We start from the raw sequence: 18,679 nt of genomic DNA, 5'->3' as shown, positions 1-18,679 counted from the left end.
GTCGGGTTATATTTGGCTTTGTAGTCGATTTGTGCTTTATGGGTGGGTTTCTCATGGGCTTAGCATGGCGGTGGTTGATTTGTGATATGGCTTTGGTGGTGGTGGGTTTTTTATGGGCTAGTAGGCCAATTCTCGATGAGTTTCTTGTGCATTTTTGTGGTTCTTGAGTTTCGGGGTTCAGTGCAAACAATTTGACTAGTGGCTGAGGGTGCTTTGTGGTGGCCATGGTTGGGGGTGCAAAGAAAATATCTATGGGATAAAAATTTTAGTTTTATTTTAGGATGAGATTGAATCGTTGTTGATATAATTTTCTTTGAACTGAATGTTTGTCAAGCAGATTTTTTTTTTATTTGATTTTTTTTTCCCTTTTTACAAGTTTGAAAATTAGATTTTTTTGGGAAAATAAGTGAAAACAAAAATTAGAAAGAAAAAAAATTATATACTTTCTAATATGAACAAAAATAATATAGTTTTAATGTGTTAAAACTACATCATTTTAGATGATGTATTACTTAACGAACACATTAGCACATGCATGGATAGAACATAAGGGCTCCCAATAAAAAACAATAGGTAAAATTAGAAGAGTAAATCAAACTTTGAAACTTTAAGAGGCAAAATCAAAACTACCTCAAATTTTAATAAATTGTAATTTACAATTTAGTCTTAAATATTGTATAGTATAATTTACTTACACATTAGGAAGACTGATTAGTGATTACATTGTTTTATTGTATATGGAAAACACACTAGTAGTAGCAACCAACAAACGATACATTAGCATGAGTATCGGGTTCCACTATCTCAAAAAAACCTCGGATTTAACCACCAACTTATCAAAACATTTGCACGTTCCAACAACCAAAAGTCCCCAACATGCCTATATTTGAGAAATACTACGTTGACAATATTTTTATAATATTTTCACAATAAATTGTAGATGGTAAATTATTATTGATTATAATTTAAACATGCAACTTAAACTACTTTTTTAACCACTAATAACAACTCATAACAACTTGTCATTTATAATTTATTGTGAAAATATTGTAATATAATATTTCTTAATAGTCCAGTTATTTATTTATTAGTTATTTTAATAGAAATGTGTTTATCTTTATTCGGACCAAAAAGATAAATGTATTTGGGCCCAATTGGACATGGGCTTAATAGGAGAGCATGAGACCCAATTATAGTTTTTTTTTTTTTTTTATTTATAAGAGGCCCAATTATTGGGTTTTTTTTTTTTTTTTTTTTTTTTTTGATAAGAGACCCAATTATTGTTACTAGTACTACGTTCCTACTCATATATATATATATATATAGAGAGAGAGAGAGAGAGAGAGAGAGAATTTTACTAACGTGTGACCTAAGGGCACACAATAGTATATACTATTTTTGGAAAAGGTTTTATTAGGATTTGAAAAAGTTTTGATAGCTTTTTCAATTCTTGAAATTTTTTTTTCCAAAAATGGATTTATTAATGTATGAGGGCATACAATAACCGGATCTATATATATATATATATATAGGTTGGATTCAAGTTACACCTGGTATAACTCTAAATAATGTTACACCATTCAAAAATTTTTAATTAGATGCGAATATTGATAAATCCACCATTAAATTATATTATCTTCGTATATTCTTCATACTTGCAAAATTTCAAGGTGATCATGTCATGTCATCAATCAATTATTGAAATTCAAATTTTTGTAATTTAAAATAATACATAAAAAATTAGTTTATAGATCAAATGGTAAATAACATCCGATTGATATAAAAATTGGCATGCATGTTAAGAACATATAGAACATGTAATTCAACGGTTGGATTTTCAAAATATTAATTCAATAACAAGTTAATAAGTGGTGTAACATTACTTAGAATTACATTAGATGTAACTTGAACCTAACCTCCTCTATATATATATATATATATATATTTCGACAGACTTATGCAGAACCATTCAAACCAAAAGTTAGGAACTTTGATACCAATTCCCAAGGCTTTTGCAATTGCAACACTTTTTTTATTATGAAACCATAGAAACCAGAAACAAACCAAATCAGTGGAAACTTTGATCCATCCCCAAGAAAACAGTTGCTCAGAGACAGAGAGACTCTGATTTACGTCAAAAGTAAATGCGTGCGGGGTCCACATAGTTGCAGAGGAAGATCATTGCACTAGAGAAAAGTGACCGAGCATTTGGATCATCCACGTATGAGTCTCCACGCGTAGTACATATTGGTCCGAGTGTCCGACTCCGAGACCCAGCAAAGCAAATAATACGAAGGGAAAGAAAAGGACAACCTGGTGTCTGCCTTTTTTGGCTACTTTTTATAAACTCACACAAAGCATATCACCACATTTTACGCTTTTTGATGCAAGACTATTTTTTTTTTTTTTTTTAATTTTATTTAAACAAATAAATAAATAAAGATAATCCATAGGAAACGGTTATTTGATACACTTTGTGGGTCCCATCGACATTAAATAGGTCGTTGGATCCATATCAAAGTACCAAGACTCAAAGTCGTGTTTTATATAGGAAAAGGATTTATATAAGGGAAAGAGTCACTAGAAGTCAACACAAGGGTGGAAGCATTTTGCTCTATTCGAAAATAGATAATGCATTCAAATATATATATATATATATATATATATAATTTTGTTAGCATTCACTTCAGAAATACCAAAAAATAAATGCAATTTTGCAATACCCAAAAGAAAAGTCGTTTTATTTATTTTATAAATCACTTTAATATAAATTTGGATTAGTTCAACTAGAAAAAATTAGAATCCATAAGTTAAATTTCCATTATATTTATTTTCTTTATAAAAAAATAATCACTTTAACATGTCTAACATCTCTCCCTAAAAAAAAATAGTCTAACACCTCTCTCTTTTTTTTTTCTTTTTTTTTTCAATCCATTAGATTATTTTTTATTTATTTAATTTCTTATGGAAAAAATCAACCAACCACCACCATCCTTTGTGATCATCCCATCACAAAATTAGACCAACTAATCAACACAAAATCCAAATTGCAACCCAAACTCAAAATCAAATCAAATCACTCAAATCCACAAGACTTGCAGCGGCAACACGATAGCCCACCGGTCTTCAAGACCCAAATTAACCCAAATCAACAACCCACCAATCTTTAAGAGATTTGACATGCAAGGGCCAGTCCACAAGGCCAATGGTGGAGGAACATTGGTGGAACCGAAGTCATCCTGAGATGTTTTTTTTTTTATATGAGTGACATGAGATGGGCAGTACTTGGCGGTGGTTGAGTAGTTAGAGAATTCTAATGTGGGAGAGAGACCGAAGAATGAGAATGAATAAAATATGCATTTTAATATTTACATGTTAATTACAATGATCATCTATATTTAGATAATACAATTATAATGTGTATAAATTTGAATAGTAATAAAGCACCGCATGCGGTTGTAAATATATTTTTTGGGGCTACAATATGATGCTCAGAGGCACAATTTTTTGGGCAACTTGTTAGATTGATTTGTTGTAATTAAATTAATATCATTTTTATACGAATCATCATTGATATAGGGACGGCGTTACGTGCTGGCCAGGGGTTCAAATGAACCCCCTGGCCTGGTAATTTTTATATATATATATATATATAATTTAAAAATAAAAATTAAAAATTGTTTTGACTCCCCTAAAATAAATATTTGAACTCAACCTCACCTTAAATTTTGTTTAAATTCAGCTAAAATAAACTTCAATATAATTGTGGGGCCCAAATGATTTATGGGCCAGGCCCATCTACCCGGGGAGAATCCAAAGGCCCAAGCCGAGGAGGGTTATGGCCCAAACTCGACAAGATAGCCTTTGAATACAGCCGAGGGCAGTTCAGTCCTCGGCAGACCCAAAGTACCCCCAGAAAGAAGGGTAAAAACGGTATAGGACTGAAACTTGGAAGAAAGATCTAAAATATCCAGGGAAAGCTGCTGTTACTGCCATTTAATGCTCTGAACCTGACAGAGCCGCATTCTTTGGCTTTTACAACCATCTCCAACGACTTTGGGTATGGACTGACGGGACAAGTATCAGCCTTGGAAAGGTTGACCCTATACGTGGATGAAGGATAATGGACGCAGGCGAGTATAAAAGGAAAGATAAGGAACCTAGAGAAGGGGTTGGGAAAAATGGCCAAAAACCAGAGCCTCCCAGCCCACCTCCAGGAGAAAGACTCCAGGGGTGAAGGAAAACTTAAACTTATACGAACACTACGAAAAACCCACCGCCTGTCGATCAAGGCCTAGCCTTCCAAACCCACGCTCTACAAATGATATTGTTAAGGCCTTTTCACGTGCGAATCCGACACTGTTACGGTCCGCCACGAATCGTGTCCTTACAATAATAATTTTAATACTATTTTCATAATATTTTTACAATATATAATTAACTTCATAATGGAGGGTAAGTGACAAGTTGTAATTAGTTTTTACTCTGACTCACAACTGACATCACTTTTTTACCTACCTTTAACAATTTTTCACCTATATTTTGTTGTGAAATTTTTGTGTAAGTGTTGTGTCAACAGCACTACTCTTAAAATATTTAATTTTATAATAAAAAATGTTTCAAAATTTTGCTTATTCGTTAAAAAATAAATAAATAAATAAACTTCCTATCTAGGACTTTGGCTTACTTTTCCATTGACAGCAAAATGAAGCTGTTTTTTCTTACACTTTTCTTCCTCATCAACAAAAAATTACACTATCGTTCCAACTATCATATCTATATTTATATCTGTAATTATTTCCTCATTTTCTCTATCTCTCTATCTCTCTTTCTCCGTTCTCTGTTTTCTTAGCTTTTATCTTTGTTTGATCAAGTAGTTTTCTTAATTTTTATCTTTGTTTGCTCCAATTCCAAGAGAGACCACATTTATGGTTAAAAAGTCATACACTTCAAAAGTAAAAATTTATATCAGTTTTTTTTTTCTTAGTTTCACATACTCCTAGTCCTACTCCTAGCTTTGCTATTATTCTTCTTTATCCACACACATATACACTTACATTAAATTAGAGTAGAACTTCTATTCTGTATAAAAAAAAACAAATTATTATTATTCTTTATCATATATTTTTATTTAATTAATATTACATATAAATATAATAAATTATTATGCATTTAATGGTTGTTGTCTTACTAATCTTTAAACTATTAATAAATTTTTTAGACTATTATACGATATGGTTGTATTGTATACTAAATTGTATTTATTTTAGATTATTGTATATAATATGGAAGTTGTATTTATATATAAAAAAAATAATCATTTTATTTTTTAATCGTCCCATGACAAATTCCTAACTCCACCACTACTGACCCCCTTATAAAAAAATTCTTAAACCGCCACTGCTTATGCACAAAATACTTGGAGGTCTAGGGAGAAAAATGTTCAAGTTAGGGAACTACCAGCATGTTGTAACTATCTCTTAAAAAAAAAAAAAAATTCCTTTTTGTTTGCTAAAATATAGGGTCTTTAATGCAAATTTATTGACCCCATATTTAACAAATAATATCGCATATACTACTGTAGCCTTTGATAGAGCTATTATTACATTGATATAAAGTCGTTGGACTTATTAATAGGCAAATTAAGATGTTGCATTACCTATATGTTTTATTTTACCGGATTATAGGCTTTTGATTTAAAGGAATACGGGATGGGAATCATGGGATTCTTTTTTTAATGTTTTTTCTTCTAGGAGCGGGGGTTGTTGAAAATTGAAGGCATATCAGAAGGTTTGCTCAAGACGTATTTTCCTTGAATGTTTCAACATTTTCGACAGAAGTAGCACGAATCCAGCTTTTGCTTTTGCCTCTTTCACAGGCCTGACTCGTATTATGGCTTGTTGGAACAATAAATGAAAGTTCTCAGTGGCGGTGACACCGTGACAGTGGCAGTCTTGAAACATGTCAAAAACATTGCTTTCAAATCTTTTTTTTGTCAGCTAAAAACAGTACACTTTTACGTTTAGCTAGGAGAGATAGAGCTGGCAACATCTTGTGGAAAAACCAAATGGACCCCCCATATTAGTCTCTGAAAAGATATTAATCTAAATCGGGAAAAATATTTTAAGCCACAAGTAGAAAAATAGAAGGAAAAAAAAAGATTCTTTACTATACCCTTGTCATCATTTCGATTCATCATGTATGGGTCGTTGCAGTACAAAAAAAAATTATCTGATGCCAAAGACCCAGAAAAAGCAAAACAAAACCAAACAAAAGACACCATCATGACAGTACATGTTTCCATCAGCATGTGTGTACTGTGTACTTATCAAAAAATAAAGTAAAATTTGCCTAATCCACCTTAGCTTTGCTTTGCTTTGCTTTTTTTCTTTTTTTTTTTCTTTTTTCTTTCATTGTTTGGTGCTTTTTCTTGTTAGATCAAGAATACCTCCATGCTATGTTCCTTTACAGCATTGCATACGGGACAAGAACCAAGAAAAGCTTCACAGTAATTGCACGAACAGAGGTGTCTGCAAGGTAAAAAGAGAACACAAGAGCGCCGAGAGAAGCAGCTTTTACAAGCCATGTTGTTTTTTTTGCTACTACTTCTTTTCACCACCACCTTTTCTCGTGCAATGTTACTTTCATCATCATCATCATGATCTCTCTCACATGAACCACAAAACGACGCTGTATCTTCGGCTGTATTGCTGGCTAAGACCGCTCTCTCTTTGACTTGCTCAAGCGTGTTGTTTAGATCTATGACCATGGCTTCGTTGGATTTTGCTAGTCTTTGCCACGTTTCCCTTTCTATCTCTGCTTTTTTCAAGCATTCTTGGAGCTCCAATGTCCTCATTGATGCTCGTGCCAAGTCTTCTTCTTTCTGCCTTAACAAACTCAACGTTTTGGATTCTACATTACTCAATAGAACTGCGAGCTCTTGCTTCCTTTGCTCTTGCAATGCTATTCTCAACCTTTCATTCTGCCAAGAAAAAAAAAAGAAAAGAAAAAAGCAATAAGAGAGAGACCCCCAAAAAATAAAAGCACATAAATATTGAACCTTTACGCCAAAAGACAAAAACACAAGCTCTAAAAAATTAATTTGAAGAAAACCCATACGAGATTATACAATAATATTAAAGATTTTTACCTGTAATTGAAGAATGCAGTTTATCTCATGGCGGTGCAACTCAAACTGAGCATCCAAAGATTGTAAAAAAGCCATGGGATGAAAGCTATTGCAAGTGGAAGATGATGAAAACGAAACCCCTTCGTTGTAATCAAGCGCCAACTTTTGAGTGCTTTGAGGAAGATGAAAGTGAGTGGTGGCTTGTTGGGGATATTGAAAGCTAAAACGAAGATCATCAACAACTCCAAAAGCAGGATCCTGTAAGCCACACATAGGCAAACCCATATTCTCTGAATAAAACTGTGCCTGAACAGCCATGTTTAACCCCTACCAGAAATTTAAAAGCTTTTGACACCCAAAACGTTCCCTTATCCTTCACGTATTTGATGGGCTACATTAATAAGAAACGAGAACTGAAACGAAATGGGGTAGGTTTGAAACAAGAAGAGGGTTCATGTTCCTGTTATATCAGAAAAAATGCATGACCTTTTCTCTCTCTTTCTCTCTTTATGCTCTCTTTATTGGGCATAAGCATAAACTTTGCCTCCTTTGTTGCTGTGGTTTCTGGTTTAACTGAAAAAGACCAATTTATTTAAAAGACACCCGTGGTTTGGTTTATTTATAGTGGACAAAAAAAAAAAAAAAAACTGACTTATACCTTAATGACAAGCAATTATAAATAACAAATGAGGTTTTATGAATAATAATTTGATTGCACCGGCTTAATTAGGAAACTAAAAAAATGAGAGTACAACAAAACAGTAAGAAAAAAAAAGGGGAGGGTTAGAGTTTTTGTTTTTCATTCTATCTTAATTTTTATGAAATCCCAAAAGGGCTTCATAACCAACAAAGTAGCATTTATGAGACGGAGATAAGAGGGTGGCGCGAAAACGACGACGTACACATGCAGATTTTGTGACAGAAGTCACAGAACTCTCGGGTCAGAGTGATTTTTTATCAGAGAGAGAGAGAGAGTGTAAAAGCTAAAGAAATGTAGGTGAAAGAGGAATTCACTCAATTGAGGCGTGAATACTGAATATAGGGGTCAGACATTATGGAACGAAATTCAGAGAATGGAGAAATATTGTTGTCAGTTTTTGTCATTGGGAAAGGCTGAAGAATAGCAAATTTGTTTTTATTATTTTGAGAAAAGTTTGAATCCTATTTCCACGTTAACTCTCAATAAATACAAATTTTCCTTGTATCCGTTTCAAAAAACGACAAAACTTTTCACGTAAGACTCTACTATTCGCTGCATTGTAAATTGTACAAGTGGATTTGATATGTGTTCCCTCCTGTCGGTGCCACGTGGATAATTTTTAGCCCTTTGGTTAAATGCTAATCAAATAATGTTTCTTAATATTTTTTCAAATTAAAATCAGTAGTAACTTACATGTAAATATAAATGCATTTGTATAGGTTCATATAAAAGTTTATATCTATTTTAATATAAGGATATATTTTTTTTATTTTATACACTTACTTTAATCTCATATTAGATTATATCTATTTTATATTACACTTTATTAAAATATCATTTTTTCATATTTTTTAAAATTATTTCTTTTTTTTTACACATAATAATTATAATTTATTATCTTCCTTTATTCTCGATAATAAAATAAAACAAACAATTAAATACAAAATAAATAAATAATATAAATATAAATTTACAAGTCAGGTGCAATATCCATGTGAACGAAAAGCTTTTTAGGTAAATCGGTCAATATTACTGCGGGCTAATAGTTAACTCAATGAGTTAATCAGAGCCCCCATGTCCACGTCCACGTCCATGTCCTGTCATTAGTGGGATGGGCTCTAGAGTCCAGACAGTAGAGGAGCTGGAACCACATTTGTGGGTTCAGAAATCAGGCTTAATTAAGCTTAGCTCACTAGGACCACTAGGTGCTATGATAGGCATTGATAATAGAGACTTTTGTGATCCATTAATGGGGGTTGTGTTCATACTTCGTAAGGATAAGCATGGCCACAACTCAGGGAAGGATTTTTGGGGTAGGTGGGTGGGTCGATGGCTCTGCCAACACAGTTACTACATGCAAAGCTGATTACACCTGGAGAGTGGAGACTCTGAACACTGGAGACACACATCATGGGAATAATAAAGTACGAGAGGCTCAAAGAGTCAAAGTTTAGCTTAGTTTTAATCTTTTTTTTTTCTTTTTTCTTTTTTATGGGAAGTTTTAATCTTTTTTTTTGAGATAAATAAACTAAACATATTACACCTTTTAATATTGACTAATGTACTAATGTAGTCCTCTTGTTCTTGTCAGTATCCGTTCAAACTGTACTGTTTATGACCCAAAAAGAATTGATTTTGTAAATTTAGTATTTCTCGATACTGAAAAATGGCCTAAAATTTGTTCTCCCAGAATTAAAAAAATGAAGAATTATGGGTAAGAACCTTTTTCAGATCACTAAAATCAAAGACATTGTTGAGTGTACTTAATTTCAAAAGCCACAAAAATTGTTTTCCTTGCCTTGTTCGTCTATTCAGGACGGAGCAGGCAGCTCACATACATGAAGAGAGGAAGAGGGGGGATTCCTTGAGATTAAGGTGTCAAGGCAGTCAAAGAAGGCCACAAGTGAAAGGAACCGATGCTTTGATCATTCAGTTGACTCCTTGCTGCCAGTCTTGAATAGGGATGACCATACCCATCGGGTAATGGATATCCAATCCTACCCGATCCAAATGTTTCGGGTAACACCCGGTTTTTAATGGGTAGAGTTTAACTGGATAGGGTATGGATATTATCCAAACCTGACCAGTAAAAAAAAAAAAAAAAAAAAAACTAATTTAATATGCTCCACTGACTAAGGAGTGCCCCATCAGTAAGGACAAGGAGTAGAAAGATTCTTGAGAGAAATTGAGGCATATTCCATTCCCAAACTTACGGTTAAGACTTCCTCAAATCAAAATTCCCACAAATACAAATCCAGAAGCCATTTTACAAGTCATCATGGACCCTTCAACGTAACCACAACACACAGAGTTCTAAAGCAAATAAGATGGAAATCTTTTTAGTACTTCTTGGACACTGTTGAGGGTCATTTGTGAGAATCCAAGTGGAAAGAAAGAAAGCCCAATAACAAGGGCAACAGAGAATTGACAAAGCAAACAGCAAAACCATTAGGCTCAAGCGGCAGGAATAATGGATCACAGGCCCAAGAAATAAACAAATGGGTCTTGAAGAGACAAGTGGGCTCAAAAAAGCCCAGAAAGAGAGAAATAGCATCTCATGGGCAGTGTATGAGGTAGAAAAGCAAGAAAGAGCCGTCGCAGGCCCAAAGTAATGCAAACTAAGAAAGTAAGGGGTTTATGGCAGGCCTATAAACCCCAAGGATGAGAATAAGATTATTGGATCAGGGAAGCCCAACGAAGTTAGTAAAAAAGCCATGGGAATGTAGAATTAGCAAAAGGGCCGAGGAAGCCCAAAGAAAGCAAACGGGCCGAAGATGCCCAAGGGAAAACCAAAAGGGACATAGGAGCCCATAAATAAAAGCAAACCAATGGCCATGCCAAGCCACTGAGAGAAGGAATAAACGGCTGGCCTAAAAGAGGCCCAGCAGGATTAAGTTATTACAACAGAAATAACAGAACAACATTGCAAGAAATAAAGGAAACCAAGGAATGGGCCAAAGAAATGTAAGACTCATCATCAAATAAAGCCTAGCTCCTGAAAGGAGCGAGAAAACAAAAAGCAGCCCACATAAGAGGTCAAAAAATACGGACGGCGAGCCTCCAGACCATGGCAGACAAATGGGCAGCAGGCAAGTTTTGGACACATATGGAATGAAGGCTCGCGCAAGGCCTAGGCACCACCAACCTGTACCCAGCCAATACAAAGCATGGTGAGGTCGGGGGGTCAGAGGATCAAAGGGCATGGTTTGATGGTGAGGAGAGGGGAAAAATCTATTTTGATGGTTCTGGCTTAGGCTCTTTCGGGGAGGTGTCCTGCTGGAATGGCTTACTACCCAAAAGTGGCAAGCTGAGTTGGAACCATTAGGTGCATGTCATGAGGGATAGGGAGAGAGAAATAACCCAGATCGTAGCAGGAAAGGGTGCTACGCCAGACTAGCAAACAAAATACTCTTCCTTGTTTGGCGATGGGAGTGCGACACATAGACGGAACAGTAATGGTCGGCCAGTACACCCAGACGAGAAAAAAGGAGTTAAGGGTTAAAACAGTAAAATCGGGTCACGACAGGCACTATAAAAGGAGGGTCTTGTCTTGAACAGAAAAGGGGAGGAACAACGAGAACTTTGACTAAGAAATAGAAAACTTAAAAGAAATAGCAAAGAAAACGAAATGAGAAGAAAGAAAGAAATAGTGAGAATTAGAAAGGTGGGCATGCACCGGTAGATTGGTCCCTTTTTTCCCTCATGAAATCCGGCCCTCTGTAAGAAAACTCGAGAGCATCTACGCAGAAAACCACTCAGACCCGTTTCCCTCGGGCGGTTAACATCTACGGCAGGACTCTTTCCTGAGAGATTGACTGCTTTGAGGAGGAACGTTCTTCCCTTTGTGGTTCTGCTCCTGCGGATTGGATTTCCGGTCGATTTCCTCTAATATTCCGACTAACCCATGCTTATTAATATTTGATGTCCTCTATTATGCTTTTTTTTTTCTCTTCTGTAAAAAAGAAAACAATTAGTATTGCTGCTGTAATTGATTTTAGGGGCTATTTGGTCAATTCCCCATTAAGTGGTTAGATATTTTCTGTTTATTTTATTATTATTATGTTTGCCTGCTACGATTTGTCTGAAACAGTTTCGCTTGCCGTGAACACGTCCTTGACAAACTTGGCCTAGTTTGCGCACAAGCCGGACCAACTTAAACTGAAGCTGGGCCAGTCCCGACTCTCTTATCCATAAAACTTAGGCTTAGTGCAGCAGGAGGCAGCCCAACACCACTAGCACAGCCCACCCCCTTACAGACACATGCACTGTAATTTTCTTGAAAATTTTATTTCTGGGTCTAACTTATTTAAGAAAAAACTTGGATCAACACTGTAATTTGGATCTTCCGCAAGCCCAGATCCATGTTTACCAGTTAGCAAAAGCCCAATTCAATCTCAAAATATTAAAAGAGTCCCATCCCCCAAGGAGAGGTAGCAAAGCATAGCACCAAAAATTTAACATATCCGAAGATTCTTTTAGAGAAAAATTTGAGCCTATCCAAGCCAAGAAATTTGCACTTTAAAGGGCTCTAAGCCCAATTCAACTCTTCCTCAAATCAAATTCCATGGATCTTCACGCCATTGTGTTGGCAACCATTTTTTGCCAAGTCATCGTGGACCCTCATTCTCCAAGGTCTAGTAGTTTTGAAATTATTAAAAAAAAATTAAAATTAAATGGGTTTCGGGTAGGGTATGGACATCCATGGATAATATATTCAAGTAAAATTCGAGTATGGATATTAACGAGTATTGATAATCGGGTATCCATGAGTAAGCTTTTTGGGTCGGGTATGGGTATACTCGATCCGTACCTTACCCATGGTCATCCCTAGTCCTGAAGAAAGAAAAACTCTTAGATCCACAAAAATCTAGAGCTCAAAAAATTTTGTGAATGACCTAAGGGGTCTTGGATATGACCTGTTAATGATGTATCTAATGCTTGAACTAGTTTACTAATAATAACAATAACTACCAATTTATCTAAAAAAAACTAATTATCTATCTAATTATTTATTGGTAAAAAATAATTATAAAGATTTATTTTTATATTTTTAAACATTGATAATTTGGATGGTGAAAGATTTAAACTTTGGATGTTTCTATTAGAAACACCAAAAGATGCATTGGATGGCAAAACCATTGGTGGACCAATTAAATTCAAGCATTAAGTTGGCAATCATTAATTCATACTAATTATATATCCCCCCAAAAAAAACTAATTAGATAAGAGAAGATAATCCTTAGCATTCTAAGGATTATCTTTTATTAAAGTAGCTCACATTCTAACTCGATATACTTTACATATTTCAAATTTTGCTACGTGGATGGAGGTTGTTCCACCACAAATTTCTCATGTACTCTAGGTTGATTTAGCTAACTTTCAATAATAAAAAGATTGAAAAGTCTTGTTTCTAAATAAATAAAAGGTTTGTTGAGTTAGAATTATTGCATATGGTGACAACGCTCTTTCTTTGCACATCAATGATGTGGTTGTAACTTTGCATCATAATTGGTTATAAATCTATGTCGAAACTTTGGTTGAGGTTCGAAGACTCTGTGGCATCAAATCTGATGTTTGTGGAGGTTAAAACCGGTAGTAAGCGAGAGAGATTGCTGTTTAATTTTTATTTATGAGCACAACAATATCTAATAAAACTTTCACAATAACCTTATTTGAGTTTGAGGGTTAAAGTGTAATCTTCATTTTATTTTATTTTGACTTGTGATGAACTAGACAATTCAGTTTATTGCGAAAATTTGAGATTTTGTTGTTTCGATAGAAAGACTCATATGTTTTGAGTGACACATCAACTTGTTGACTTGGTATGAATGTGTTCTTCTTAATTTTTTAACACTATATCATTGGTCTATTGTAGGAATTATACATTCTGTATATAGGTGATATCTTCCATGAAAATTGAAATAGTATTTAGAATGTTTATATGTACTTAAAAAATTCTTAATAAAAAGGGTGTACTTAGAACGTAAAGTTCACATTTTTACGTGGATTGGGAAAACTGATTAGTAAGCAACATCAACTTTTAAAAAAATAAAAAAATAAATTGGAGACAACTTGAACACATTATTTGTTGCTTTTAATTATATCAACTAGTATGTAACCCGTGCTCATGCATGGGATTGATGAATTGTAATAGTGTTATTAATGTTAACTTGAATTATTAAACATATATGATATAGTTTGACCAGGATATTTAGAGGTATTAAAATAGTTTGACTAGGATAATTTTGAAAATCACTATTGGATACTATATATGCAATATCAATTCATAATTATTATTTGTGAAATTCTATTAAATACAATACAAAATAAAATAATAAATTGATCAAATAGTATCTCCTAAATTGAATGGGGATACGTACTGAGATCGTTCAGCTCAATTACAATTTGTTATGTTCAATAATTTTGCATACAAAATAACTGAATAAAAACTGTATAAAAAATATGCTCATTAGTTCAGAGAAAAAAATAACAATAAAAACCTAAACAATTTAATTTGTATGGAAAGCTAACAAAAGAAAAATCCAATTTTGATTCTAATTGAATTTTTTCTAAACTTTGGTGTGTGTGTATATATATATAACCCAATTAGTAATGGACCATAAACTAGCATGTAACTCATGCAAACATATGGATGTATTTAAAATTAAACACAATTTTTATCATAAAAATATAAATATTTAGTCAATTTTTTTAAAAAATAAATACATGTAATTACTCACATAGTAAAACTCTTACTTAAATTTAATACTAATTATGATCATTTTTTTTTCTAATTTTTAACAAGACAAACATGTAGTGATCTTTGTTGTGTGATGATTTTTATTGAGTGTATGTGATTGGTTTTTTATAATTATTATTTTTATAGTTCATTAATATTAGATTCTTAGTATTTTGCACTCATTAACTCACTTGGTACAAAGATTAAAAAACTTAAGTGAACATATGACACAAACTTAAGTAGATAATTATGGTGTAGTCCCCACATAAATTTACACATGGCACAAAATTGAATTCTAATTCTAATTCTAATTGAATTTTTTCTAAGTTTTACCTATTAATATGTATTGTGGGGGTTAGTTAGCCAGAAGGTACTATTAAAATTGTACGAATTAGGCCTATGGCCCAATCCGAGGAGATTAACTAATCTAAGGATGGTCAAATAAGGTTATTATGGAAATGGTATAAGAAGAAGAAATAATGATTGTATATAATAGTCCAAAATATGTCCGAGGAGAAAAGTCATATCGGAAACAAAGATCCGAGATTAGAAAGAATGTCTTATCATCCTGGACATCCTTCAAAGTTGCATTACGATTAGAAGTCGGACATTGGATAAGGGAGGTAACAAATATCTTCAAAAGCTGCTACCTCCACATTAAATGCATCCCAACTAATTCTCTGCCTACATTAATGTGGAGGTGATATCTGAACAGCGGTTAAGCAGTCTTACAGCTACTAGTTGAAGGTTCTGGGAGGTGTTGGATGGGACAATAAGGAGTTCCTAGAAACTAACCTACATGTGTATGGTGGGGATGATATCAAAATTATAGTATATAGCATGGAGAGGTGGCCTAAAAAAAGGAGATCGAGAAGTCAAGAAATCTTTGTAATAATCCTTTGAACTCTTGTAACATTGATCATCAACTAGATATTAAAATATAGCTCCTCGGACTGTGCCGAGGACAAATTTTCTCATTTCACTTGTATTTGATTCTCTTAAATAAATAACTGTTATTGTCTTTCTTACCAAATAGAACTAGTTCTTTTATCCACGCTCTACAAATTCATTGTTTTGGGCTTATTGGGCTAAAACTCAATCCTATATTTGGTCCAATCCAAATTCAGTCCTTACATGTATATATATATATATATATATATATGATTTATAATCTAATTGGTCTAGACTCTTCGGTTTTTGCACCCAATAATTTACTTGCCACAAAAATTTAAAAATTAGATGAGACACATCATACAAAATTGAACTTCAATTAAAATTCAATTTAGAATCTAATTGAAGTTAGACTTTTTGGTTTTTGCACCTAATAATTCACTTGACACGTAAATTTAAAAATTAGATGAGACACGTGGCACAAAATTAGATATGATTTAGAATTTAATTGGATCTAGATTTTTTGGTTTTTGCACCCAACAATTCACTTGCTACAAAAATTAAAAAAATTAGATGGGACACATGGCATAAAATTGAACTTTAATTAAAATTCAATTTAGAATCTAATTGAATATAGACTCTTTCTTTTTTGCATCTAATAATTCATTTGACACACAAATTTAAAAATTAGATAAGACACATGGCGTAAAATTAGACGCAAATTTAGAATTTAATTAAATTTTCTTTCAGTTTTGGTTATTAATAAATATATAGATGACTTATAAATTTGAATTGTTTTTAGTTACATGATTAGATTTTTTTTTTGGTTTATTTATATAGAACTCATATTCTATACTAAATTAACTCATTTGGTACAAAAATTAAAAAACTTAAATTAAATGGGACACATGGTGCAAAATTAAATTTTAATTGAAATTCAATTTTTACACTAAATTAACTTACTTGGCACAAAAAATTTAAATTTAGATTAGATGGGACACATGACGCAAAATTAGACTCTAATTGAATTCAAATTTGAAACCTAATTGGATTTTTTCTCAGCTCTCTCTCTCTCTCTCTCTCTCTCTCTCTCTCTCTCTCTCTCTCTCTCTCTCTCTCTCTATATATATATATATATATATATTATTTTTTAGATCTTACCTAAAAAAAGGTCATAAAATGAGATATCAGTTATATTAATAAAATCTTACCTTAAAAAAAGAAAAAAGAAAAAAGAAAAAGAGATTTCAAGAAAAAATGTTTTTTTTTTTGTTTTTTGTTTTTTTTTTGAGATCACCGTACGATGACATTGAATGATCAAGGATGTGAGAGTTGTCTATTTTTTTTAAAACTAAAATCGAATATCAATTCTTTCTTATAGCAGAAGAGTAGTATTTAGAAGGAAAGAAAAAGTCCACAGCCAAAAAAAAAAAAAAAAAAAGAAGAGGAAGAAGAAGAGAGAGGAAAGAAAAGGTTATCTCAGAAATTACTCTACTTGGGGCAAAACTCTTGTATGCAAATGAGATACCGTCTCCTAGATGGGTGTACCTCCAATGAACCAGAAAAATAACTATTAGTTTTATCATCATATTTGTATAGAGATGGTTCCATTTTGTTTTAACTTGTCTTTATATCTTTTTTCCCTCCTTAATAAGTGAGCTTTGACCTCAAGAGAGAAAGGAAGAGAACCGAACTTGTCTTATTTTAAGTTAATTATATAAACATTATTTACCTGTTAGGAGGTGTTCATTAGATAGGATTTTGGAACAACTACATTTTCATGAGTTCTATAAACTGGAGTTATTCGTAAAAGAAAATATTATGAGAAGATATGTGAAGCATATATGTATTGCTCCTACGTTAATGGCCTGTTTGGAAGTTTAGAGGGAGGAAAGTAGAGGGAAATAGTTATCCTCCACCTTATTTGAATGTTTTTAAAATTAGTAAGAGGGAAGAGAGTAATTAATCATTTATCTTGTTTGGATGTTTTTAAAATTAGGATGGAAATGAGAGGAAATGATTAAAATAAACAAATTTACCCCTATTTGAAAATCTTTTTTTTTTTAATCTAATTAATAAAGCAATTTTTTTTTTTTTAATCTGTTCTTTCGCTGTTTGGATGCCAAGAAAATACCATCCCATACCTGCACCACATTTCACCATTCCCTTCAATTTCCACATTTCAACAAAAACTCAGCTGAGCATAAAAACTCAGTTTCCGATAACATTCTACGTAAATATTAATTCAAGTTATCAGTTTTTTTCTTAAGAAAATTTGTACAGTTTCCATCAAACCAAACAGAAACAAATCAAAAGAAAAAAAAAAATAAAAATAAAAATAGACCTGCTCTCCAACATCATGTTAGAGGTGACAACGAAACCGATCAACAGTGCGTGAAATGGCTAGAGATGAAAAACAATGAGACAAAAAATAGTGTTGTAGAAATTTTCAAGCTGTGTGAGAGTGAAAATATTCCTGAGATGTTTCACCAAAAATTGGCTTATTTATATATAGGAGAGAGCAATGTAACATTGAGTGGTTGGTGAGTTGGCCAACGGGTTAGTTGAAAATTTTCGACGGAGAGATTGTTGTAGAAATCGATTAGACTGACGATCAAACCAATCAAAAAGCACAACAGCCATTTAATAAATATTTATTGGAAAACCTGCACTTTGCCATTTCATAAATATGACTTGGACCTGGTGCTGTGTTTGATTCCTGAGAATATGCTTTGAAAAGTTTTCAAAGTCAAATAATTGATTGTCAGTTTGATTACTGAGGAAAATAATTTTTTAATTAGTAGTTACTGAGAAAAAGAAAAGAAAAGAAGGATCTATGTTAATTTTTTGGTTTGTAATTTTGTTAATCTAGAAAGAGTAAATTAGAGAATTCATTTGACCAATAATTTATCTATTCTATTCTCCCTTCAAATCTCTCCAATTTGGGGGAATTAAAAATGAGGGGTTAGAGGTAGTTGAAACCCCTCTCCCCCTTCTCATTCCTTAAAAAACTTCCAAACAAGGTAATTGAATTACTCTCCCTTCCTTTACTCTACTCCCCCTCCTTTTTTAAACATCCAAACAGGCCATAAGAGTTAAGACAATAAAACATATAATGTAATATTTGCGGCAACACAAGCATCACTGCCCTCCAAAGGGGTCTGAGTAACCTGAGAATTTTGTGAACTCATCCTGATACCCTAGCTATATTTCCCATGCA

General features: G+C 33.1%; 1 protein-coding gene across 1 annotated transcript; it reads right to left on the bottom strand.

Moving 5' to 3' along the window:
- Nucleotides 1-6,150: 6,150 nt before the first annotated feature.
- Nucleotides 6,151-7,733, bottom strand: LOC115977873 (probable BOI-related E3 ubiquitin-protein ligase 3). The gene is made up of 2 exons (XM_031099898.1): nt 7,151-7,733; nt 6,151-6,982 (listed from the first exon to the last, which is right to left on the bottom strand). Exons 1-2 carry the CDS (start codon nt 7,445-7,447, stop codon nt 6,434-6,436), a joined length of 846 nt encoding a protein of 281 aa, XP_030955758.1. The 5' UTR covers nt 7,448-7,733; the 3' UTR covers nt 6,151-6,433.
- Nucleotides 7,734-18,679: the final 10,946 nt, after the last annotated feature.

Source organism: Quercus lobata, chromosome 2, assembly GCF_001633185.2.
Source record: "Quercus lobata isolate SW786 chromosome 2, ValleyOak3.0 Primary Assembly, whole genome shotgun sequence".
Classification (NCBI taxonomy): Eukaryota; Viridiplantae; Streptophyta; class Magnoliopsida; order Fagales; family Fagaceae; genus Quercus; species Quercus lobata.
Note: the sequence above shows the minus strand (reverse complement) of the source record. Positions and strands in the feature narration are given on the sequence as shown.